This window comes from Ixodes scapularis, unplaced genomic scaffold, assembly GCF_016920785.2.
Source record: "Ixodes scapularis isolate PalLabHiFi unplaced genomic scaffold, ASM1692078v2 PGA_scaffold0__279_contigs__length_252992795, whole genome shotgun sequence".
Taxonomy (NCBI): Eukaryota; Metazoa; Arthropoda; class Arachnida; order Ixodida; family Ixodidae; genus Ixodes; species Ixodes scapularis.
Window position 1 is genome coordinate 181,748,148 of NW_024609835.1, and position 27,776 is coordinate 181,775,923.

A 27,776-nucleotide genomic window follows, 5' to 3' on the forward strand; every position below is an offset into this window, starting at 1 on the left:
CTGAGTAACGTGCACTTGTAAGTTATTGTTTATTTTCGCGTCTTTATTTTTGTTTCCTAGGGTATTTGACTTGATTCACGCTGTTTACCTCGATGAATATAAAAACCCGCACGTGCTGTATGCATGCATTTTTAGCTGATAGAGATCGGTCCCCGCTCGAAACTTTGAATCAAATTACCTGCGTAAATCGGCATAAAAAAAATTAAGTTGATGAAATATTTTTTTGAGATAACGCGATTGACTACGGCTAACTTCAGAACACGCGTTGTAATGTTTAAGAAGCAAATTTGTGACATTAAATTCCTTCATTAACTTTTGTAAATGATTATCTAGAATGGCTCGTTTCACAGAGATCCTATGCCGGTCGTCCAAATAGACAATATCAATTGGACTAATTTCTATTTCGCGCCGTTCTGTAGCGAATGTAGGTTTTCAAGGGACAGTCATAAAAAAAGTATGTCGAAAAAGAACCTAGAAACCCCGCCACAAATAAAGCAGAGTGCAACTAAACGCACGTCCATCCATATACCGGTTGTGCTAAAGAAGTACTCAGCGTAATTTACACACTCCGCGAAGTAGTATATACAAGTTGTGCTGCTCAGAGAACATAGCCAACGCCTTCTGCGTTTGCGACGTGTACGTTTGGATAAAATTACCAGTTATTACTAGTTAATTACTAGTTAATTACTAGTTAGTTTCAAATTACTAGTCTAACATGCACGGATATTTCTTGGAATTTTTTTTTTTATTCAACGCATAAATAAATATGTTTGTAACGCTTCGTTGAAAGCCGAGCTACCGTGAAAGAGGGTATACGTAGTAAGTTGTAACAGCACGAAATCTATGCTTCGTGCGCTTGCAGTATAGCTTGCGTCTTTCATATAACTTTTTTTTTCTTGGACAACAAAAATATTGTTTGCTTTCTCCCCAAGTGTGAGTATCGGATGGCATGACGTCCAAAAATAAAAGCTTACTCTCATGAACAATTTTTTTGCATCCTATCTCACGGCCATCGCAGGTATGAAGCAAAGCTGTCCTGACTTGAAATTTCGTACGAGGCCTTCAAATAGCCCCTTCGAGATTTTTTAGATAATCTACTCCAAACATGCAGATGACTAAATTAACAAAATAAATAAACTAGAAAATACCCGACAAACAAAATCTGTCACCGCCGGAATTTGAAGCCGTGTTTTTCGATCACCGCGTGTTTTATATTTTAGCTGCCTGCATAAAATATTTCGCGGAATACGGGTAGCTGGCCTACTTTCATTTTTTTATAATATTATGTTCTCAGTTTTATTTAACTTGAGCCGAAGTGAAAGGGGGAAGTGTGAAACTAACATTAAAGACGGCGATTCTTTGTACTTGAGGATTTCCCAGTGTGTCTTAAAACCTTGAAACGCAGCGTGGCTTACACGCAAAGCACGGTACCGATCAAGATGAGCTCGTTTCCAACCAACCTTGGAAACAATGTCAGGGTGAAACGCATGTCCACCTCGCATCGCAAACGATCGTCGAGGAAAACACGTGGAAAGTGTCGCCCTCGCCCAATGCCGCTGCAGAAACCAGCGGTCCGTGGAATCGGTCCCCCAAGGGCTTCTTTGCCGGACGTCTTTGTCGGGATTGTTGTTCATGGCTGCTGGAAACCGGTTTACCGTGCAGTTGTTCGGATTGCGGCCGTGATGTTTTGAGCTAGACTCACGGACTACTGGTGTGTCGCTGTTCAGCCTTTCTTCATAAACATTCCTCCTCTCCCCCGGTTTTACCAGTCGGCCGCCGCCGAAGTCGATCCAGTCGGCGCCGCGGCTCACGAACGTGAAAGCGTCAACGATGAGCGGGTCGCATCTTGGAAACAGAGTTTGTGGGGGGAAAAATGGAACTCTTTCGCCCCAGCTTCGCCGGATTGCTGAAGAGGAACTGGGGGAGACGGACTCGAGACGGACGGAGGCCTTGGCTGAACTCATTCAGCTCCTCGAAGGTGAGAGAACTGGAGGTGGGAGCTGCCAACTTAGTTGGCAACTTCTCTATCTCCTTCTAGGTGAGAGTAGAGCAATGATCTTACAGATCTGCGTCCAGGATTGAAGATATACCATCTGAAAATTAAGAGCTCTGCCAGTTTTATAGATTCTCTATTGGATATTACCCAAATCGCTGCTGGGGGTCGAACAAAAAAACATGTATGTAGGTCACAAAAAAAGAAATATATATTTTTCGTTTTCAATTGTTTTAATTGAAACCAGTTTTTATGCATCTGCATATTCTTTATGAATATATAAAATATTTTTAAGATAAGTGATGATTATTGGAAGCATAATATTGTTTTGTGAACTTATTGGTCCCGGAATTCATTGAATATTTGATGGTACGATAGGCGTCACGATCAGAATTAGCGAGCAAAATATATACAAAAAATATGGCGATGACGGACCACGATACGTTTTCCGATCAGGTTTTTTTTCTTTTGCATTATATTATTATTTTGTTGCGTTTATGGAGAATTCACGCATGAACCGCGAGCAGTGCATTTGGTGTACATCGCCATCTTTGCGCCTGTGACAGACAGCGACGACCGCACGGGTGGGGTTACTCAGCGAATCTTTCTCTGCTTGGAGTGATGCCACACTTTGCAGCGCGAGTACGGTGTCACACGTGATGGCCGGCCGCCACAACAAGACGCATTGGGGAAAAAAAAAGAAAAAAAATAGAGCGACATTTCGGATCTCTGGTTTTTTGAAAATTCTGGGAATATAGGAACACACGAGTGCTAAAAGTGAACCGCTTCGCCGCTCTCGGTTCGTGAGCACGTGAACGGCTCGTGTGCGCCAACGAAAAAGGTCTTGACAAGTACTAAGCACGCATTGTAAGCATTTTGTTTTAGGTTTTTATAGCCCCAGGTCGCTTTTGTGAGTTCATGAGCACATATTCGTTTCGCTCGTAGCAATTCCGAAGCTTTCGTATCCGTTAGCTGGCTGCTAACGGAAAGGGAAATCTTAGGGATGCTTCGAGGAGAAGCAATGTCGATTAATAACCCTTCGGCTGCGGCTAGGCCTAGCCCGCTGCTGCGGCATTTTAACAAATAATGTAGGAGAAAATCAGTCTGCGCCGAAACTTACCTGAGAAAAAGGTTATTCAACATATTCGGTACTTGTCGAGATCGGTGTTTCCTGCTCACTGACCATCTCACGAAGAGCGGACGAGTTTTTTCGCACTAGGGGGTGCCTTTCTTGAGAGAAACGGGAATCTGTAATTTTATTTCCTCCCTTTTAGACTGCGTCTTGGTGCGGCAGCCGACCATCGCGCACGACACCGCACTCGCGCTCTGCAAATTGCGGCATCACCTGCACTAGAGAAGACTCGCTGCGTAGCCCGGTCCGTGTGGCCGTGCCTGCCTGGTGTCATAGACGCAACGATGGCTACATACCCAGAAGACACTGCTCACGGACTGCGGGTGAATGTATACCCTATATAACTACACTATCCTCCTTAAGAACTAACTGAAATTAAAAAAAAAGAATTATATTTTTTTAGGGATGTTGCAATTATAGTTTTAAAAATCACCATTAAAAAGGCTAACATATTTGTTTTTTCGTTTTCAAACTTTGCAATTAGCGCACGTGCATCTGCTTCGAGGTTTCTGCCGCAGAATTTCAAAATTAGCAAAAGGAGCCTGGTTCTGTGCATGACCATGTGGGACGCCAACGATGATGCACAAACGGTAACGTAATGAACGCATAGTTCTTTTAACTAAACAAGAGCGTCGACCGTATACTATCGTGACAGAAATAGTAAGAGGAAACACGTGCACAAAACATTGTAAAACCACGGCGTAGTCGCCACACTAGATTTAAACCGGAGGCGCCGTAAATGCACAACATGACGACGAACTCCAGAAAGTTACGGAGTTGGCCAACACCACCTAAAATGATCAGACCACTATTGCATTTCAACGAGATCAAAATGTGATCAAGTGATGACAAACAAAAGGCACCAATCCACATTGTAAAAGTTGTTGGACAGGGAAACTGTCGTATCACCTGCAACAATTGCCCACTGCACTATAGACCCTTTTTATGGCAAACATCGCCAGGTGGTGCTCCTGTCTTTGACGTGCCAAAGAACTTCCGTTTTATGAAAACAATGAACAGAGACCACCTAAACACCACTGCTTGAAATGTAAAAGAAACTTTTAACTGTCAATTGACGAAATAAACGCAAAAAAAACACCAAAAAGTGGGAGATATGTTAAAATAATTTGAGTATTCTTGTAAACCAAATTGCGTCCCTGCAGATATAATATTGTAAAGCCGAAGACCCTCGTTTAATCTCCAACTTTGTTGTGCGTTTTCCATTTATGCTTTATAGTACTGGTTAACATAACTAAGGCTCAAAGTTAACAGGCTTGCAAAGACGGTGCCACCGGAAGTCGCTTGGCACGCAAGCGGCAGTTTATGTTTTTAAACAACAAAAGGATCTATACCAAATGATTGACGAAAGAAAGGTAAATGCACTGTACCAAAACATTTTTGTATAGTAAAGACTTCGTACGGCTGCCGTTGCCGCAGCAACCTATGCAATCCCAATCTTTACCGCGAAACGTATGCGGAGAGTGCTACGTGCTTCGCACTGTTAGCGGACCTAAAGACGTCACTCCACACTTCGTATTCTACCGTTGCCGCAGCAGCTTGTGCAACCGCAATCTTTGCCGTGAGACGCATGCGGGGAGCACTACGTGCTTATCATCGTTCGCTCACGCCTCATAATCAATCACGTGGTTTTTACACTTGCCTTGTGGTTTCCTCATTGCAATTAGTGTCAAAATGACATTATAAATGATAAGGCATGCAAGAGCGGTGATAAGTCGTGCGCGTAGATATTCTGTCGAGGGACACGAAAAAATCATTTACAGCTTCGCTGTAAAATTGCATATGAATACGGCGTCGGGTTCAGCTGGGCGTCGTGTCCAGTCTACCGGCCGAACGACGATTGGCGTTGGGCTCGGGCCTAATTGCAGAGCTGGCGCCATTCGCGTGTGATCACGTTGGTGGAGGTATACTTCATTTCACATTAATGTCAGTCGACACAGGAATTTGACTGGTCTAGTCAGGCAGCGCCAAGAGTGTATTGTCATGGCGCTCATCGTTGTAATCATTGCGACCAGACGACTGTTCAATAAAAGGGGAACGTTTATCACGCCCCCAAGCACCTCGGCGTCTATACGCCCTTTCGGAGGCTCGACTGGAATTGTGCTCCTTCCTCGACCGAGTTTCGTTATCAAACTCTATAAATTGTCATTTCTTTTTTTTCCGAGAAAGGTTGCTGCCATGCGCAGGTATACGCTTAGTGGAATTCAGTCGAACGTCATCTGGAGACAGTTTGGCGAGTGGCTGCCCTTGACCACCATGCTGAATTTTGTAGTACATTGACCTAAATGACCCGGGTACGTGATTAATGCCTGCAATCAATACATTCTGTTGTCTCAGTTCCGTTAGAGCAAAACGGATCCTTTGTTGGAAGGACAAAAGTGCCGGATATTTTGACTTCTATCCAACACTGCGTCTGCTTTCCCGCACAACACTCGGAGAGCCAATCATTGCAACTTACAGAGGCAGCTCAGCGAATGACGATGCCGAAACATATGTTTAGAACAAAACACGCAGTCTGAGTTGTGACACTAAGCAATGCAAGCGTGACGTTTTCCATTGCTTAATGTCACAACTCAGACTGCGTTTTTTTGGTCTAAACATTTGTTTCGGCATCGTCATTCACTGAGCTGCCTCCGTAAGTTGCGGTGATTGGCTCTCCGAGTGTTGTGCGGGGAAGCAGACGCACAGGCTTTTTTTATAGTGAAGTACCTCTACTCTTCGATTTTGCGACCCACGTTCCGATTGGTCATTTGTGACGCGTCGTCATTTTTGGGTCATGGCGCATTCAACATGCACTTTCTTTAGTTCACGCGGGAACGTTCATTAATTCATAGGGGTTGCCGGCGACGAACCGCCATTTGCGGCGAGGCTCGGAGATGTTTATCTCAAAAGCCGACAATCGTCAATCAAAAAGCCGTCAATCAATCAATCGTCACCTCGACGGTGCTACATGCTTAAAAATGTCTGCGCGTCTACTTACCCGTAAAACACTCGACGAGCTAATCTCTGCGATCTACGAAATCAGCTCAGCGAATGATGAGGCGGAGACCTCAAAATTAACTCTGTGCTGTGGCGTTATGCAACGCAAGCATGACGCTTTGCATTGCGTAATGCCATAGCGCTGACTTCATTTTTCGGTCTAAACGGATATTCCGCCTGATCATTCGCTAAGCTGATATCGTAGATCGCAGAGATTGGCTTTTTGAGTGTTTTACGAGTGAGTAGACGTGCAGGCATTTCTTAGAGTGTAGCAGTCCACTCCATCGAGCACTTTAATTGTGATGGCCTATATCACAGAGTCTCCGTTTTCTACTTCTCAGTACTACTATGGCAACTTACATCTTAATATTCGCAGGGTGTTTTGTCTATTAAAATCACCTTTCTTGCTTTGTGATTTGTTCCTCGGCACTCTTATCCGCTGACGCAGCAATGTCGTTAACTTATACGAAAAGGTTCTGGGGACTCATCACGCTCTGCGTCCCTTAAAGGGGCCCTGCAATCATATTTAAGCGTCTACCTTTTTTGCGGTTTCCACGTCTCTCGGGGTTAAGGCAAGCCAGCGGGCACGGAGAGAGTAACTAAATATCAGTGCGTCATATTTTAACCGGACGACGCGGAAACCTCCTCCACCGACGAGGGCGACCCGCGGTACCGAAAGCGCTCAAAATGTGACGTCTTTGGTCCTGGGCTTGCCACTGGTCAAAGCCGCTAAGAGCTTTTTTTTAGTCAAGATACAAAATATAAGTGTCGCAAACCGTTTCAATTATGTATGAAAGTAGTTTTTGTTCACTATTTTAGATCAGAAAAGAAACAAATGCAGTTTAGAAAGTATGGAAACGAGAAATGACCCGTCGACATACCCGCTACCAAGCGGCGGAAAAAAACGGCGCATACTAGAAAAGGCTAGTGGGATGAGGCTCCGCCAAACGAGGAGTGTAGAAAAGCCCCGGATGTACGCGGCGGCGCTGTGGTCGTATACCGGCTCAAGAATCCGACCGGTTCCGAGCGTTCCGAAGGCCTTCGGCGCGGGCCCTGCTGGCGATTTGGCCATTTGGTGGTGCGTCAGCGCGAAGTGGCTCCCGTTTTAAACTGATCTTTACCCCGTGTTTACTGTCGCTTGTGGCCAACGAAATGTTATGCCGAATTAGTGTTTAGTCGCGCTGCAAATGCAATGCGAGCTGCCCTGGCCACCCGCTTCATACAGCCTATCCAACACGTGCTTTAGTGGCGCCCTCTCGAGCCGTCGACACGGAGTGCGGCAGCCGTGTGCGCTCACCATAGCTCGATGAGCTCACTACTCCTCCTCTAGTTCACGGCCACTCAAGCCAGGACCTACGACGTCATGAAGGAGGTTATTTTTTGCTTCTTTTTGTAATTCTAATTTGCCTATAACTTTTAAAATAAAGCGAAATTTGAGAAAAGAAAAGTTGGATTAAGTTACTACGTTCGGTACGCTCAGGTTCAGTGCAAATTAAAAACCAGTCAAAAAGTCATTGCAGGGCCCCTTTAAGCTGTCGTTGAATATGTATATTGGTACCGTTGTTCAGAAACGTGGAGAGTGTAGTGATTTCAACGAAAACGGTGATGTGGAAAACTCGAATATTTTTTATAAGCTGCATGACGTCTAAGCGTGCAACGTGAGTAAAAAACTAAGTGAGGGTTGCAGGGTGACTATATAGCTTGCAGCGGCATCACCAGAAAGGCAATGGCTTTCGCTCGGCGAAGCCAACCGAGCGTCGTTGGCGCCGTCTCACGCGGCACCCCTCCTCTCTTCTCGTTAATTAGGTTGCTTGGCGCACGTTGTTTCCTGACGCCGAGCGTACACACATTAACATTCAGACGGGCTGAATAAATGATCGGAGGCTGGCTATAGTGTGACGTGTGGAGTACGGTTGAATTGTAAATACCGACAGCCAAGTGCGAGCTACTCAGTCTACAGATACCGAGAACGGCGGTCATTCTCTCCATTGTGGATTTGGTGAAGTTCGTTGGCATATCGTTTTAAAGACTCAAATAAAGCAACCTTTGGCTTTATTCGCACACGCCTACGTGAGCGTCGTATATGATATACCGTATTTACTCGAGTAATAGCCGCACTGTTTATAAAGAAAACCTGAGGGTTCGCTTTTTCGCGGAGCACGCAGATTGCCAGTCACTGCGATCGACCGCATCATTCCAGCTGTTTACAGGAAAGAGATAACGTCTTCGCGCAAAGATACCATCCGTGAAGATTGCATTTGTATGTAGAATTGAGTTCTCGATCAGGTTATTCACTATATTATTTATGCGCAACGCAATGATTGGATGCATGTATGTTATGTTGGAGTGTAGACGCAAGGGTATTGGTCATAAATAGTGCGGCTATTACTCGAGTGAATGCGGTACTCCTTTTCATACTGAGCACGAATGCAGTCCATGCCACGATTTGAAGGGGGCCAATTAAACAACGTGAAAAGTGCGTCGTCATGCCGATCGTCCGTTCGTGGTCTTATAGCGCGTTAGGCATACCTAGAGTTCCTGTATAGGTTCCCTACGGGAGCCGGAGTTGCGCGTCTGTTTTCCACGTGCCGCAGCGCTGCTATTCGCCGAGATCCGATCACGTGAGGAGCCGGATTAAGTGCCGTGCAGGGAAGTAGACTTTACACGCGCCCCGGCGTACGTTCCCCTAGAGTAACTGTATATGCTCCGCTTGCCTATACATGCCTATACAGTTACTCTACGTTCCCCTGCTTTTGAGCGCGCCGCGCGCCTCGAACGCGCGGCGCCGCTATTCGCCGAATTCAGTCACGCGAGGAGCTGACTCCGCATGCAGTGCAGGAATGCCGGCGGCGCACCGGGGGTGAACGCGCAATTCTGGCTCCCGTAGGGAGCCTATAGACGCTTTACACACGCGCCAGAATACAGCTGCCATTGCTGACCTTCTCTTGTTTTACCGAGATACCGAGCAACTGAAATTGGTGTGGACGAGCCTCCACAAAGGCCAATGCTGGGGAGCAAGACAGAATAAACTCTAAGGTGTCAATAACCTGGCCTGCTATGGTAAAAATGAAGTGAAGTAAACGTAATAAGGGGGAACAAAAACTGAAAGTCAGTTATGGCGGCGCCAATGCACAGCTGCTGCAAAGCGTCTATACAGGAACTCTAGGCATAGCCGACTAAACCAATCGCGCATAGGAAAAAGCGCAGGGTTGTGGGGCACTCAATATGCACGACCGCTTTATTTGGGAATCGCAAACATGCAAAAAACGCCAGGGACCGTGACTATGCGCTTTTAGCGCTGTTTGATTGGTTCTATCGGATTGCAGCGTCAGCGTCGGTCACACCAACAAGCCGCAGCATCCTCTGTATTAACAATACCTGACCAACTTATGGCTTTCCCATGCTTTGGCGTCGTTGCGCCTGCTTCACATAATCAGCGTAGGGGGCGCTATCTCCCCATACAATGAAGACGATGCTTATCTTTTGCGCACTGCCGCAATGTATAAGTGACTTCAATACTTTCGGAACACAATTTTCATAGCAGGTGAGTAGCATCGTAAGTGTTTTGCAAAAATGAATAAATGCAGTGGACGGAAGGTATGACCAAACACAAATTACGGGCCACACGAGCAAGCTAGTAAACTTTCACAATGTCGAAACAGCGAACGCTGATTTATTTTTCTTCTTTATTGCCGAGGCTAAGAACAAGGCAAAGACGAGAAGTCACAGAGGAATTGCAACGGTCAGGTTCCTCTGTGGTTGCAACCGCTACGATGTCCTCTAAGGAGTGGGGAAATGTTAGATGGCTCGGTGCTCACGTTACATAATGACGTACTATATCTGTCATCACGCAGCCGTCACTACCTCGAAGTGCGCGAGAGAGCTGCGCAGGTCAGCGGGTTTGAGTGAAGCCTCAGTTGGACGCTGAGGCTTCACTCAAACGGACGTTAAGGAATGCCTTCCTATACAGGCCTTTCTTAATGCCTGACGCAAAAATGTGCCAACTGCAAACTCTTGAGTAGCAGGAGGTAAAGCTTGGAGCACGGTCTTTCCTCAAAATGAGCTTCAGTCAATTTGTGTGGTTCCGGGTGTGTCTTGGGGTCTCGGGAAATAGCAGGCCTGGCACTTTCGTTTGCGAGTCTGCGTAAGACGCTGTAAAAATTGTTGTAAAACGAAAAACGGCAAATCGCCTAAGTGAAACCCACATGTACCGCGCCAAAAGCCCAAAACAGCACCTCTGATGCAAAAGCACGACAGAGGCTTAAAGGAATAATGAATTCTCATCTACATCTGGGAGACTCGTCGCCCGTTGAGGCAGACCAAGTTTTAGGCTGTATAAACATACACACAACCCAATTCTAGGAATAATGAACCAAACATTTCTGTGTCCATGATACGGGGCGCACGGTCTTTCCACGAGCCAGCAGCCGCCGGTGTGCGCTAGCAGACGTAACGAGATTGACATGATAGTCCTCCATTTACGATTAAGATGGCGTGTGGCATCCGGGCAAAATGTGAATAAAGATAGGTTTTTCATCCCTACAAGCGAAAGCTACGAGCTTGTGAGGCCAATCAATCGCCTACCTTTTACACCAGACCCGACTATGGAGATGAAAAGCCAGCCTTTACTCTTCTTTTCTCCGGAGACCACACATTTCACTGTCATATTAAGCATGAATGGGGGACTATAACTTCACTTTCGTTGCGGTGTGCTCGCGCACACAAAGATCGTACGCCACTTATTATGGACATTGGAATGATTGGTTCAGCATCCCTTTAAGTGGGACTCGACCTCATCAGATTCCTATGAGATGTACTAATTCATGACCAAGATGTACTAATTCATGACCAACTGTCTCAAAAACAGTTCTGGGGTTTAACTTTTTTTTTTACGGAGTCTCATAAATGTTCTCAACGATATGGCTCGCTTAGTTTTGAAATATAATACTTATGAGCCGAAATAAAAAAAAGAATAAAAAGGTGAAACCGCCCTTTTCCACTGCAATGCATTAGGGAGGCTCAAAATATACTTTTCTTCTTAATAACTGCGACAGCCTTGTCAATATCAAGCTGGCCTATACCGTGGAGGTTGCACTGCACATCATACATGTCAAATCATATCTCCCCTTCAAAAAAAAAAAAATCTTGCATAGCAGTATTTCATAAAACTAACAATGAAATGTTTTAGTGTGGCAACTTTGCCCTAGATGACGCTCACTATCAAGCAATGTTTTTGTGTTTTGCGCTCGTTGTTGCTGTATTTTCTTCTTTTCATGACAGAAGGCTCCGCCCAAAACCCTTCTCCGTTTCACGGCGCGCGTAGGCCATCGACACGAAAGTGTCGCGCGCTTCCCGTTTTTACCCCAAAACCTCCGGCCTTTTTTTTTTTTTTTTTTTTGTATTTTGTTGAGCACTTTGTCAGCTCTCTTGGGCGCGGAGGAGGCACGGGTGGTACTGCGCTGGTAGTACGGGTGACGCTTACGCCACGTTGAGATCTTCGCAGCATTCTCTGCACAATCCGACGGCGTTGTAGAATCACCTTGTCATTTAGATTTCGGCTGTGTATACTGTTTCTTTCACTGGCGCCAAAATATGACACGTCTATTGCGTGTTGCTAAGCGCAGTTCCATCGTTTCGTGTGTCATTTACGGCGGGGGAGGACTGATAACAAAAGAAGGGACACGGCGACGGGATCATAGTAAGTTTTAGTCTAAATATAGGTTTTGTTATTAGAGGGCAGCAGGAGGGTGTGGGAGGAAACAGTTTATGGGGCCACAACATTTATTCTTGCCAAACATATTAGCAGCCAATGCTTGAGACTTTTCGCGGTAGTAGAAAGTTTTAGAATATCATAATATCCCCAGCGTACGCATAACGCAAACGTACTGCGGAGCGCTACAGAGCACCTCGTGACGGCACTTTCAGTATTACGATGGGCAAACGCAAGCTAACTGTTGCATCGCATTTTAAACAAACAAACAGGCTGCGCAAACACGCAAGGCACGTAACACGCTTTGTGTGTCGCACGCAAACTTTCCCAAGTAGTCTATGTATATGCGACGCGCAAAGCTGGCTGTGCCGGTGGCGCATGCTGAGCGCGGAATGGCAATTCTTTTATTTTTGCGCAAGGCTATGACTCTATGCTCTACTAAAACAGCCCAGTGTTCCGCGGGTCGCTACTACTGGGAACCTTTTGTACACAATCGGAAATTTTCGTAGATCCTTTCTTCCGTCCCGCAACGCCCTCGGCAACCCACTAGGAGATCTGTAACTCTGTAGTCAATGCCAGCGGCGCGCATGCGCGCTAACGGGGTCATCGTAGCGGGGAGCGTAGAGTAGGCAAAATAATATACGAAGCCTCCCTAACGATAGACGCTAAATGCGGCGACAATCACGTAGTTTTTTAGATGCCGGAATAAGCGCTTAAAGATGCTCTCTTCCTAGTCGATCCCGCTTACGTAATGTCTTGTAGGTCCCCTATACTTGCGTTATTACCTGCTCGTTGTACGCAATTATAGATATTTCGCGAAAGGGTTTTTTTTTTTTATCTGAGAGTTGCTATTGGTCATGGGCTATGTTTCCTTTCTTTAGAATAAGCCCCTTTTCGTCTCACCTTTAGCGTGTTGACCGATGCCAAAAGGTTTTCTCCTGGCGCTTGTTGGCACTCTCTTTTCAGAAGGCACTTTCAAATGCATATGACTTTCAGCGAGAAGTTAATATCTGGTTTGTTTTTAAATTTTTCTATTTGAAATGTAGTGCTATAAGCGGAAAGATGTGAGGGCAGTTTCTTTATCACTTTATTTGTATAGTGAGGTTTACATATGGATAGCCCTCCACAAACCACTTTCTGGATTACTCCAACATAAAGGGGCATGTTTGAAGTGTGCATCACGCTTTGCATGCCGACGTCTGCAGCAGTATATTTGAAGCAAATAAATAAAGGGACGAGCGCTATTTGTTGCCTTACTTCGGTTATTCTCATATATCATTTTCTAGAGAATAAAGAAACAGCAAACAAGCGTGTGGTAAAACCCCTCAGCATATTCCTGGGTGACATTTCCAATTTCAGTAGAGTATCGTTCTCGCCTTTTTTTTTTAATCGTTCGACTAACGAGTTGACAGTTCAGTGTAGGCCATAATGAATATCGCAATCATAACCAAAAATGTTTCCGGCACGCCGCCTTACTTTAATACCCCATTCCCCACGGGTAGCGTAAAGGTGCCTTTAACACAGGTCCCTTTCCGATCGGCGAAACAGCCCTCGTACTTGGGTTGCGAGCACACGCCACACGCGAAGGATCGTGAATTGATTCGCCGCAGAGAATAAAGGTCCCTTAGCTAAAGGTACCTTTATCATCGTGTGAATGGGGTATAAGGTACACCCGCAAAGAGCCTTGTCACGTGGCGGACAGTCGATGCTGGATGTGTCTAACATGCGCGTAGCTTCCACTGCGATGTCAGCTTATGGGATAATAGAGTATAAAAATAACAATGTCAAAACGAGTGAAAATCGAATTAAGTTTCACAAAAAGTTGCAAAATGCGCGTGTATTATACTGTTTTGATACAGTGTCACAACTGGAGGGGGATATGTATACACTTTCACTCTTCTTCTTTTCCTAATCATTCTCTTTGTATTCTGTATTCGTTTTCCTTGACTCATTTTTTTATAAAAGCACGTTGTGTCAGCAAACTTAGTGTTAACTATATAATGCCCGGGTACGCGCCGCCGCGTCTAGGTCCTTCGGCTAGGACACAATAGGCCGCGGAGGATATGATGAGTATATTGAGCCAACACGAGCCGAGAGAAGTACGAAGCAGATATCATATGAAGACCTCTGGGCTACGGAGGTCTACCAAGAAGTCTTCGCACAATCTGATCACAGCAAAGGTCTCCAGTTCGGACAATGGGTGACTGTGGGTTCGCGGTGCTGCGGCCGACTCGATACTACAACCTGAGGTGGCAGTTAGGTGCGCAAGTGGTACCTCTTCGGCTCGTCTTTGAAAAAGAAGAGTATGTGCACCGAGAGCTGTTGCCCAGTCAAGTGCAACATGTACGTCGAAAAGACTGGGGGCTAGATTAGCCGTCTGATTTTCCGTAATATATTACTTTTTGTTGGCATAAAACACGTGCATTTCTAACAGTACTTCCCTAAAACAATTAATGGATTTTATGTAGCTTTACTGCGGTGCACACTTGGTCTCCTGGATCGAGTGTAGGGAGTTCACGGGACACACGCGATGTCGAGGGCGTTTTTCGGTGAGTGACACTAAAAGTTACCACGTGGCACCGCACGAGTGACACTAAGGGCCAAGTGCACTCGGTTCAAGTGACACTAAATTAGTCAGTCTGACAGGGCCATTAATCACATCGGTCACGTTGTTGATCCTTTTTGTGTTGTGTAGGAAAGCGGCGGAATCTTGTGGTGATAGTTGGCAATTGACGATTGGGCAGGCATTGTCAGTATACAGGAGGCTATGCTGAAGCATGAAAGTGACGACGTTCGCGTTGCCTTGTGCCTCCTGCACACGTAATTATTCTTGTTGATTTCACCGCTTTTTATCCGCAATAAGGCGGTGATCTGGGTGTAGCACGAAACAACCCATTTCCGTTTGAACCCGTCCCGTTTTGAGCCATCCCCGAAACGACCTTCCCGTTTGAACCCGTCCCGTTTCGACACATTCCCGAAACGACCTTTCCGCTTGAACCCGTCCCGTTTCGACCCATCCTCGAAACGACCTTCCCGTTTGAACCCGTCCCGTTTCGACACATTCCCGAAACGACCTTTCCGCTTGAACCCGTCCCGTTTTGACCCATCCCCGAAACGACCTTCCCGTTTGAACCCGTCCCGTTTCGACCCATCCCCGAAACGACCTTCCCGTTTGAACCCGTCCCGTTTCGACCCATCCTCGAAACGACCTTCCCGTTTGAACCCGTCCCGTTTTGACCGATTCCCGAAACGACCTTCCCGTTTGAACCCGTCCCGTTTCGACCGATTCCCGAAACGACCTTCCCGTTTGAACCCGTCCCGTTTCGACCCATCCCCGAAACAACCTTCCCGTTTGAACCCGTCCCGTTTCGACACATTCCCGAAACGACCTTTCCGCTTGAACCCGTCCCGTTTCAACCCATCCCCGAAACGACCTTCCCGTTTGAACCCGTCCCGTTTCGACCCATCCCCGAAACAACCTTCCCGTTTGAACCCGTCCCGTTTCGACCCATCCCCGAAACAACCTTCCCGTTTGAACCCGTCCCGTTTCGACACATTCCCGAAACGACCTTCCCGTTTGAACCCGTCCCGTTTCGACCCATCCCCGAAACAACCTTCCCGTTTGAACCCGTCCCGTTTCGACCCATCCCCGAAACAACCTTCCCGTTTGAACCCGTCCCGTTTCGACCCATCCCCGAAACGACCTTCCCGTTTGAACCCGTCCCGTTTCGACCCATCCCCGAAACGACCTTCCCGTTTGAACCCGTCCCGTTTCGACCCATCCTCGAAACGACCTTCCCGTTTGAACCCGTCCCGTTTTGACCGATTCCCGAAACGACCTTCCCGTTTGAACCCGTCCTGTTTCGACCGATTCCCGAAACGACCTTTCCGTTTGAACCCGTCCCGTTTCGACCCATCCCCGAAACAACCTTCCCGTTTGAACCCGTCCCGTTTCGACACATTCCCGAAACGACCTTTCCGCTTGAACCCGTCCCGTTTCGACCCATCCCCGAAACGACCTTCCCGTTTGAACCCGTCCCATTTCGACCCATCCCCGAAACAACCTTCCCGTTTGAACCCGTCCCGTTTCGACCCATCCCCGAAACAACCTTCCCGTTTGAACCCGTCCCGTTTCGACACATTCCCGAAACAACCTTCCCGTTTGAACCCGTCCCGTTTCGACCGATTCCCGAAACGACCTTCCCGTTTGAACCCGTCCCGTTTCGACCCATCCCCGAAACAACCTTCCCGTTTGAACCCGTCCCCTTTCGACACATTCCCGAAACGACCTTTCCGCTTGAACCCGTCCCGTTTCGACCCATCCCCGAAACGACCTTCCCGTTTGAACCCGTCCCGTTTCGACCCATCCTCGAAACGACCTTCCCGTTTGAACCCGTCCCGTTTCGACCCATTCCCGAAACGACCTTCCCGCTTGAACCTGTCCCGTTTCAACCCGTTCCCGAAATGCCCTTCATATTTGAACCCGTAGCCAAGACATCTTTTACGTTTGAATTCGCCCCGTTTTAACCCGTTGGTATGAAGCCCCGCACATCTCAACCTCTTCGCGAAAAGTGTCCATTGTTCTAGTCCTAATTTGCGTAGTTTTTCAGCTTAAAAATATGCCCCGAAATCATGTTAATTCAATTAATGCAAAGATGTAGGCGAGCTATTCAGTTATGTTGTGAAATATTCTTGCTTGTAAACGTGTTCTTAAAATATGCAATACTTTCAGGCAAGCTTCAACGAAATATATTTCTACTTGACCCACTTAAAATTTCTTTCAAGATGGTCCCCAAGATATGTACCTACGAAATGGACTATGTACACTGCGCGACAACATTACCACGAACACGGTGTTGGCGATTTTTCAAATTTTACTTCAAAATGGTATTAGAAGGTACCAAATTTCACCGCTTACGTTAGTGGCCCAGATGAGCACTTTCAAACACACTAATAATATTGATGGTAGTCTTGATTTTTTTGTTTAGTCAAACAGCTAAAACCAACAATCGTTTGTTCACGCTAACGGTTTTGCGCTCTGTAAAATAACATAGAGCTTTCGTATACCGTTTTCGCCGTCACGCGAAAGCTCTGAGCACAGAACTCTACACTCAAGGCCATCGGCGCGCAGGCGCAGTAGCGGCTTCCTCGTTGCAGAGGGCTTAGCGAAAGGGGCAACGCGGCCTACAAAAACTTCCTAATTAGAATAACGCAGGCAAGCACTTTGAGTAAGTAAAAAGTAGCGTTGCCTAGGTTTTTATGTCGCGACGCTATTTTTAGCTTACCCAAAGTGCTTGCGTACGTTATTCTAAAACTTCCTTATAGTGAACGGGACAGTTTAAAAAAGTGATAAATCAGACAGGCTGGCGGGAATATGATTGCGACTTCATTTTCTTACGAGTTCAACCACAAAACCGTCGCTTACACAGGCAAAAGTCATAAACCGGAAAATGCTATCGCCTTGGTTGAGGAAGTTGAGCAGGAAAATCGCGCCATCAGAAAGGCTACACTCCAACTGTGACAGTTCGCGGCGGTCACCTAACCCGCACGACACCACCATTTGCAAGCTGCTGCAGCGATATCCTTGCCAAGGCCTCATCCCGTTTGATCAGGTCGATGAAGCTGTAAATATTCGGGTGAGCCCTTCCTGACGCAACGTTTATCGTACGGTGCCATGTCTCCGAGGTTGTTTCGGGAGAGGGACAAGTGGTGTGAGCAAGGAGAACAGACACTGGACACTTGAACCTAATCAATTGCTAACAAACAATACAAACAAACCGACCCAATTTATAACGAATGATGGCCGCAGCGGGAAGATTGTTTCGGGATAGGGCGAAATAAGAAAGGATGAAACGAACGGTCGTTCTGAGCCGGGTCGAAACGGGAAGGTACAAACGGGAAGGTTTTATTGGGAATGGTTCGAAACGGGAACCACCCGCGGTGATCTATTGGTCAATCAGCGCTCGGGCAATATTATTTAAAAAATTGGGAGGCTATACCTGCGTATGAATGCAGTACAGTGAAGTACACCGATGTACATAGTTATCGAGACAATTAATATTGTTGTATTTTCCTTTCAACATGACGTTTTCTAGCACCATGATCAACAAATTGGCGATGTCACGGCTGCTTTGCTTCCCCGCACCCCGTTTCCCCCTTTCAAATGTTCCGTGCCCTCGCGAATGCGTGCCGTGGTCACATGGAAAAGGCCACAGCATAATTCATCAAATATTCTTAATATAATAAAAAAAGGTATTTCCTTTTTACAAACCCAAAAATTGGCCTAGTATGTATAAATATCTTCATACAATACTCTACTTCAGGACAACCGTAATTTATGATTAAAATAGGATATAACAATCTTTTTTAATTGACCTTTAATTTCAACACGAATCAAAATTGAACCAAATAGTGCTGAATATTGAACAAAAAGGTCGAACGTCGAATCGAATACGAACACCAAAGTGTTATTTGTTCTCTTCCCAAGATTAAATTTAAAAAAAACGCAAAGATGAGACAAAAGCGTTTCGCGTTGATTCTCCAGTATCGCACGCGTAACAAGAAGGCTAGCATAAAAAATATTCTGCATGACCACTCTTGCACGAGAGACACAATTTGCAAATGTCTTCAGGCATCCCCCTGTGGGTACGCGGTGCACTGGATGAGCGGGCGAACACGGGTGAATCGTTTGAATCGCTCAATTTTGCATCGCTAAATTCAACCCTCATTCGGCGCCGCGGGAGTGACGGGTTTGTGAAAAAGGCCGGTTCAGTTATCGCAGTTTTTTTTTTTTGTGTTTTGGTAGTAAATTGTCCTATTAGGAATGTAACAACGAATAATAGGTTTATAATAAAATTCCGTGTTTTGTTATCTTTTTTTTTTTTTTTAGTACGAGTGTGTTTTTTTTGTGGTTTACTCCTCCCCCCCCCCCCCCCTCAAATTCGATTTCTTTCTGTACCAATTAACAGCTTAGGACAAGAAGTTGGTGTTCAACCGGCTTTATGTTGAAGAAACAGGACGCGGGCATGAAAATTAAACTAATTCAAGAGAAAGCCAGTTGTCTACTCAATACGTGGCTTGCACAGGACGTCATTTCCGTTGCCCTCCAGAGAAGAGGAGAAGAAGGAGCTCCCCTCTTATCAGGATCCTCCTTTGTGCCACCCGGATTTGGACAGGCGTCGCTATTCTCCTCCCAGAAGATTATAGAAGATTAACCCGTCACTCAAAATTCTTACAAAGGCAGCTTCCCTCTCCTCCTCTTAGTTGGTGTTCAAAAGTATGCGATGTGACGTCAGTGCAAGGAGCCTATAGGCTCCTTGCACATGACGTCATTTCCGATGCCCTCCAGAGAAAAGGGGAAGAAGGAGCTCCCCTGTTATCAGGATCCTCCTTTGTGCCTCCCGGATTTGTACAGGCGTCGCTATTCTCCCCCCAGAAGATTATAGAAGATTAACCTGTCACTCAAAATTCTAACAAAAGCAGCTTCCCTCTCCTCCTTTTACTTGGTGTTCAAAAGTATGCGATGTGACGTCAGTGCAAGGAGCCTATACCTATGACTTCCGGAAAAGCGTATAAAGGGCTAACGGGAAGTGCATCAATGACAGGGCACGCGAGCATGCTTTATCTGTTATAAATTCGAATTCCCGATCGGGTAATCCAGCAATTTCCTGTAATAGGTGTTCGTGTGTCCGTGTGCGCCTAATCTTGACAAAACAAAAATAGTTGGAAAACTAAAATACAAACCTAAGAGAGAATTATTGGAGACCTACTGCATTCGAGTAAAGGGCGAGGAGAGCTGCGTGAGTGCACCGTCAATGCACTTAACTGAGAAAAAGTTTGCCTTCTTATGTCGGGAACCTGAATTTGTGTACAAATAATAAGTGCTTGAACAAACGTTCAGTTGTAAGTTAGCGCTTGGCCTGTCTCGTCTTTCTCGTGACATGGTTTTTTAGTAAATTCCTCAATAAACTTGATTTTTTTGTAGATATTCGATGTGTCGAATTATGAAAAGTCGAACACTAGCAAACGGGAAGTCGGACCGAATAATTTGGATAATCGATGGTGAATTTGAGCTCGTAAGTAAGATGTTCGCAAACCCCAAATTATTAACTAAAGTTTTTTAACTAGCTTTTTATTTATTAGTTTTAGAGGTCATGTTGCAATTGCAGTAGTGACTCAAGTAATATGAAAAGCCAGACCAATTAAGAACCTGCAAATATGTAATTGTTCTTTATGACAATTGATTAGTTCATACGTTTTAATATGCAAATTAACGAAAATTGCGCGCAAGTTCTAACCATAATACCCTAGGAAGAGTGACGTAGTTGTTTCGGTCACGTCTTTAGCGGTGTCAGCGCACTCACCAAGGACACGCTACCGAGATAGTGGCGACATGATTAAAGCCACTTTATCTCTCTTTTTTCATGCGATGTTAAAATCGGGCTAGAAAAAAAAGTTGGAAATTTAATAATTAATATCTCGAAAACGCCTTTTTATAGATTGTTTTCATTGAACTGGTGGCCTCTAATAATATTTGCCGTCAATACTGCAATTGTAACATAAACCATAAGATCAATAGTAAAATAGTTAAATAACGAATTTTAGGTCATGAGACAATTTACCACGACAATTATCCTCACGTCTGCTGTCCGCCGAGCTTCATACTACATAATAAAAACTGCATTTTTATTCCTTTGTTTTTCTAAATTTGTTACAATTAAAATTAAGCACTCTTTATAATAATAAGTGTAACTATATAGAGTGGAAATATGAAAAGTGTTAGGCAGATCTGTTCTGTTTAATCTTGGTTGCCGTGAATTACAAGCTAATGAAGGTCGTTTGTCTTACAGATGAGCCCGAACTAAATGCGAGGAAAGACCCTGACTTCCTCGTCCGCTTCATCCGCGTGCGCAAGTACAACGTAGAGGCCGCACTGAAGACCCTGAGGAACTACTACAAGAACCGATCAGCCTGCCCTTCCATCTACGAGAACTTCGTGCCATCGATTATCAAAGACCCCGCTAGGAGTCTGTTCATGGTGCTCCCTGATAAAGACGCTCACGGACGACTCACGTTAGTGGCAACAATGGGTGAGTGCCCCGTATACCAGCTACCATAGCCCCATTTTGAGCTATGGTAGGTGGCACAGGAGAACAATGCTGGAGAGATGCCGATACCTAACTTGACTAACGAGAGGCATGAGTTATCTATTTTTCCTATCGGCTGATAATATTAAAGTTGCTAAGTACGTTGTCTGCTCTTTACAATTGCACATTTGTTTTTACGCACACTTTTATTTCATACATTTTACAATCACAGAATACCACATTACTTGAAGTGCCTCTGCGTGACGATGCTGGCATGAGGAAGCTAACGGCGGCGCATGATAGCAGATCGTAAAGAAAGTCATCATTTTTTTAACAAAATGTGTATAGTCAAACACAATGGTTTTAGTTCATTGCAGAAAAAAGTCATTAACTGGTTTTAGGTAATATACCTCGTTTCTGCATAATTAGGCGTAACCTTTTTTTCCAGTGCGAAAGTAGCTACACTAATTAGCTTATAAAAGAAAAAAAAAACCCGCACCGTTTTATTTCAGGAGTAATTGCTGCAAAGAAAAAAAAGAAAACTGTACACGCACAAAACCAGCGACAAAAGTGGGTCTAATACTTTATCGTCTTTGCCAAGTATACGTGTCCTCGAATGGTTGGAATACAAGGCTATCTAGACGGTCTAGTTGGAGGAAGCAACGAAAACTTTACGAGCGAAATAGACGCACATTTAACCCCAGAAGGCTGTGCGCCTCCAAGGGAAGCTAAATGAGCTAGCGCAACGGACCTCGGGTCGAAGCAGTTAGAAGGCCTCGTGAAGAGCCTCCTGGATTCCAGGTCAAAATGTCAATCGAGACGAAATGTTCATCGAGTGAAAAAGTAAAAAATGTTCAAAATTGGTCATTTTGACTTTGTGCACATTTCGCCTCAATGGATGTTCTGACCTGGATGGAAATTTTGACTTGATGGACATTTAAGCCGTATGGTCATTTTAACCCGTTAGACAATACACATCATTGACTAATATTTTAACATTGGTGCTGATATCGACTTGTACACACATGTGGTATACATATACCCGCAAGTTCTCGCACAAACTGTCATACTCTGACTGGTTGCGCAAATTTGAGTGACTTCTTAATTTTGTGACATACCATATTTTTCAGTGCAATATGTTTAGGAGAGAACAACTTTTTTTCTATTCGAAAAATATAAGAAACGTTACGGCCGGCTCAAGCTTCTCCAGAACATGCCTAGTAATTTGAACAAGATGTTGAATGTTAAGAGAAAAATGCTAAAAGTTCTAAAAGCTGTTAGCGATAAAAAAAAATGTTAATGACGAAATAGGGCGTCTTCGCTGACTTCAGTTTCACAAATTTTGCCATTTGAAAACACTCACGAAAGTTTGTTCCTATGAATCATTCATCCCAAGTTAATGAATACGCAGAATACAGGTCTAGATCTCGAAAATTCGTTGTGTAATTCGCCAAATATAGAATTGGCGTAAAACCTCTTATTCCCATTGTGCACTTTCTCTGTTGGCCTTTAGTTCAACAGTAAGATATCGCGCTTTCTTCTGAAAACCTCGGCTCTTATATCGAACTGCTGAAATTTCCTTGTGGCAAGTTTCAATTAAGTTAGTGCTCATAAAAACAGGGTTGTATCAGCTCCCAACGGTCTGTGTTCTGGTAGTACCTATGGCTTGATAGAACTAAAACGGCTAAAGACTTACTGTAAACGATTTCAGTTTAGATAAGATAATTTCAAGAATAAGTGAAGAAAATATTAAAATAGAACTCTAGAATACTTTTCTGGCTCCAAATAATGGGTAGCAATTTTCTCGTCTCTCTACTAATATTAAAGTTTTTAAAATTAATTCTCTAGCTTTTGCTAAAAGTGACCGAGCTGCACAAGGTGACGAATGTAGCAAACACTTTAAAATGAGAGCTCCGGAACAAATGGAACACAGCTGCCTGAAGCAACGCTTCACTTTACCGCACCACAAGGTCCCCTGACACGACACAGAACAACAAACATAGAACCGAACCTCCTACAAATTTGGCGTAGGGAAGGAGGTGGGGCGTTCATTAAAGGGCAATTCGTACGAGGGCAACACGTAGCAGGGCTATCGTTCACATAGGGGAACTCCTTATAGGACACTTCGTCACCGGGTAAACAGGTCAAACACAGAGAAAAGGGTGGCAAGAAACGTGTTGGTGCGAAGATAAATTCACAAATACCACTTTATTTATCGCACACTTTGTGATTACGGAGCTCTCAGTCACTTTGGTTTTCTGGGTTCCAAGTTTACCCTGTTTAGGAATATATTTTGTCGGGTTTCCAAAACTTGCGAATAAAATAGAAGGCCCGATGGACCTTTTGACTCGGCGGACATTTCGACCCGATGGACGTCTTTACTCGGTGGACATTTTGACCCTGTTGAACGTTTTGACCTGGTATAAATTTAGACCCGATTGGACATTTCATTTCGATTGACATTTTTACACGCGTCTCACGTGACCTGTTTAAAATTTTGACTCAATTGACACTTTATCTCGATGGACATTTTGACCAGAAGCCAGCCTTGGGCGCGTTGAGCCGGTGTTGGTTTAGTTGTCAGGGTGGAGGTTGAAATAGACTACAGTTAAATTGTCCCAGTTCATTGTAATAGAGGCTTCGTGTTGACCGCGTTACGCAAACATGATCTACACGCCCTGGTCCTCTTCTCTGCCCTATCCACTTCCTCCCACTCTTTCTACCAGAACGGCGGTGACAAAGGTGCCACTTACCGTAATCTCCCGAGAGATATCCCAGCTACAGTCGAAAGGAAATCGGGTGAATATAAGGAGTGGGCTAGCTTTCGGTGCTCGATGAAAGAGAAACTTCAAAAATGCTGGTTTTAGATGTTGTGACCATGCAGAACTAGTGATCGCAGGGAGAAGCGATGAACCACAGATGACTGTTCTTCCCAGTGAGCAATGATCGCTTATCTTCCGGCGTGGCTAAGTAAAAGCATTTCTGTCGAGGTCACCACTGAACAAAGTCCTGCAATTACTAGACGTGTGCTATCTTTTGATGTGTTTAGAGAAATTGTAAATGATGCCAAAATAAGCGTCCGTTATGTTTCGAGTGAAGGGACTCTTCGGGATATTACGGTAGGCACATAATAGAAAGTTTTAGGGAACAGTTTTTTCACATCCGACACGGCACGGGGGGCCTCCGGTACAAACTGCGCATGCGCTGTCGCAGAAGAGTTGCATACGCGCAGTTCGTACCGGAGGACCAATCGTATCGTATCGGATGTGCGAAAACGGTTCCCTAAAAGTACCTAATGACTGTCGCCCTCAAACCATTTGTATGAATGGCAATGAATATTTGTTCAATCGTCTTTACGCGCGCTGGTTCTAGGTCGATGGATGCCGAACACCCTGCCATACCACGAGCTTCAACAGACGTTCATGATATGCGCCGAGTACATGGCAGCAGACCCTTCTTCCCAGACGGCCGGCATCTCCCTAATTGTGGACTACAACGAGTTCACCGCGGACAAGGTGTTCTCCTGCCGGGTCGGGCTCATGAGGCGGGCCGTGGAGTTCTTGCAAGTGAGGAATGTGAATTCTTTCGTGTAGATACCGCTGTCTTCATACTTAACTTTTTTTTCTTTAAACAAAGGCAGCCTTAATTGATGCTTGCATAAAGTCTCGTTAGATCGTTCAAAAACGTTGTTTTTCTTTTGTTTATTTTCACACGACGTTGGTTTACATTTATCTGCGTTTAGAAAAATTAAAAACGCAAGTAATGAATTATATTTTTTTTTTATATTTTCATGAATCAGGGTGCTTTTATGTGTCAGTAATATTCCCCAAGAATTTAATGTCTCATTTTAATTTTAAGAAGTCATTTGTAAATCTACTTTGTCTGGCAATCTAATAGGCTCCTCCTACAGAAATGGTTAATTTGTGCAGTATTTCACACAAGCAAAATCTTCTCAACCCCCAGTACCATACCTACTCGCGCGATACGCGCACAACTTATGAAAAAATTGTCTTGGATCTTCTGTTCTTCAGAACACACGCATACCGACTATCGCTTTCTGCCTAAAAAAATAAAATATAAAGTTGCAATTAATGAATACCAGGACAGAACTTTTCGTAAAATTGTGGCCTGGGCAAATAGCGTTTTAGCGAGAAAACGTTACTTTTACACTCTAAATTATTGACAACTCTTTCGATTGCGATGATTAGCAGACCCACAGGCTTTGTTCATAAAAAGTGAGTCTATTACTCGCGTAAATACGGAATAAAAAGTCAGCAGGAAATAAGAAAATCGAGCTTGGGAACATGAAATCTTGAGAACCTGTTCATGATGTGTTGTACGAATATCCTTTTACTTGGTAACCCAAGGGGCATTGGAAGATCATGACTAAGACGGAAACGTGTGTAAGGTGAAAATGTTTTCAGGCAACCTGGACGCTGAATCGTAACTTACGTATGCCCCCTTCCATCCTATATAATATACCACCATAGGTTACAAAAATATATACATTATGCAATGTTTAGAATGCTTTCCGGTATTGTAAATGAAAGGTTATTTCTGATTTAGAATGTTTTAATTATAGATGTCTCCACAATTATAACCGCATTCCTTTTTTGCAGGACTGCCTGCCGGCGCGAATGAAAGGTATTCACGTCGTGAGGCAGTCGTACGCTTTCGACCTACTCTTCGCACTTGTCCGACCATTCATGAAAAAGAAACTTGTTGACAGGGTGAGTCTTTTCTTGAATACAAGTTCAAATCTATCGCAGATCCATCGTACGGCAATTCTTGGCGTTAAATTAATAAAATATCACGATGTATGATATATATATATATATATATATATATATATAGTTTTTTTTTATTCTTACACATTTGTTTAAAAAAAAAACTTGAAAGCTACACTAATGCGGTTTGTGCAGGTTGGTTATACGGCCAGGCGGACAGTATGTGGGTGGCTAATCTTTACGATAAGTGGGCTAATTAATTAAAATTCGTTAATTAACTTTTTAATTACTGAAAATAAACATATGGTTTCAATTAGAAACCTGCTGAGCACCATCGAAAACCCCTAAATCAACTAATTTTAACAGGATATAACGTCGGGGCAGCGTTCTACGGCGTTCTGTAAAAACACTGCATTTGGACGCGTTTCTAGATTTCGGTTTCTTATCGGAGCGCATCTACGCGCCCGCGATACTGCTCCCCGGTTACTTTGCGACGTTACTTTGCATAAACTGCCGACCGATGCAGCAATGCTGCGCATTGCTGCATCGGTCGTCAATCCAGAGTTCTGCGTCCTTACCAGCATCTCCCGTTCAGTCGGCGTGAGGTCGCTGAACGGGAGCTCAAACTCGTTTGCGAGCGCGGCGTTGTCGTCCATTTCTTTCAGGTTTTCTTCACAGACCGCCGTGCACTAGAGCGAACCACTGAAACCACACTGAGTGTGCACTAAATCCTACCGATGCCGACAGTGCTCCCTGACGTCACTTCTCTTTCCAGAGGCGAAAAAGGGAAGAAATCTGAATGTTTGTTTCGGTTTCGCAAATTTATTTGTGGAAACCGAAACAAACATTCAGATTTCTGCATGCATGGACAAGCATGCCAGGACCCCAATGCTTCCGAAAACACTTTCTTTTTTAAAAAAAAGTTAAATTGCCTTCATCGTCCCTTTAACGAATAGAAAAAGAGGCAACAAAAAATAGACGAACCAAGAAAAAAAGAAAAGTGAAAGGGTCAGTGTCAGTGATTTCCGAAGGAGGCTTGTCTTGTGTTTTCGAAGGCATTCCCTAAAGGATCTTCCTTTATTTTTTTCTCGAGTGACTAGTCTTGATCTAGAAACAGTTAGTTTGTCGTGTGCGCACAAAACTATTAGAACCTTGACGTTCGCGTTCGCGTTCGCAACAACTAGCACAAGTAAAACCACGACTTAGACTGCGGCGCACTGAATGACGTTTATCACAGACCACGGCAAGCAGTGGTGTACCAACCTGCTTTTGAGTGAAAGAACAAACAAGAAACCCCCCCCCCCCCCCCCCCCCCCCCCCCCCCCCCAGGGCCGGGGGGGTGGTGCCCTTGGTATCCCTTGGGCGCAGCCGGCCAGTGTTTGCCTTGGGGGCAGCTGTTTCCGGGGGGGGGGGGGGGGGGGGGGGGGAACACATTCCTTGCCCCCTTTCCCCCCGGTTGGTACGCCCATGACGGCAAGAAATTACTGAAAACATTGTATTGATATTTTACTTTCTTTAACCTTCGATAATGAATGCCCTTACATTTCTTGTAAACTTATTTAAAATATCGAAAGGTGCGTAAATAAAAGAAAACTCTTGTGTAAGTTTTATCACACCTGAATTAGAGTAAAATTTGTTATTTTTGCGTTTCAGATTCATTTTCACGGAATCAACTTCGATGCTCTTCACGAAGAGGTGCCCGCCAGCATTTTGCCCGAGGAGTACGGAGGTCATGGACCTCCGCTGGATTTTGAGGGCTTCTGGAAACGCGTAGATAAAGAGGAGCCTTCGTACGTGGAAAACAATCGTTACGGCTACCACGGGAAAACCCAGTTGGCCATGTTGGAGGACAACGAGGAAGTTGAGATCACTGCGCTCTAGAGATGATTAGCTATTCTGTAAGATGTAAGCAGTACGCCCGCGAACGCGACAGGCCAAATTTCCAGCTCAGTCAGAAGTAAAGTGAGTCCATTTTAGTATGAAAAAAAAAAAAAAAAGTTCTCCGCTATCGACATGTTTTGTCTATTTTATGTCATTTTACTTAAAACAAATACGAAATGCACAGTTGTGATGAAATTATTGTCCGTGATCTTTCACGAGCAAGGATTTCGTTCGTAAACTCTAGTCAGTA

General features: G+C 44.8%; 1 protein-coding gene across 1 annotated transcript; it reads left to right on the top strand.

Moving 5' to 3' along the window:
- Positions 1-1,830: 1,830 nt before the first annotated feature.
- LOC121837811 (alpha-tocopherol transfer protein-like) lies at positions 1,831-27,526 on the top strand. Its single transcript, XM_042293630.1, has 5 exons — positions 1,831-1,978; positions 20,682-20,921; positions 24,291-24,484; positions 25,538-25,648; positions 27,299-27,526. Exons 1-5 carry the CDS (start codon positions 1,831-1,833, stop codon positions 27,524-27,526), a joined length of 921 nt encoding a protein of 306 aa, XP_042149564.1.
- The last annotated feature ends 250 nt before the right edge of the window (positions 27,527-27,776 follow it).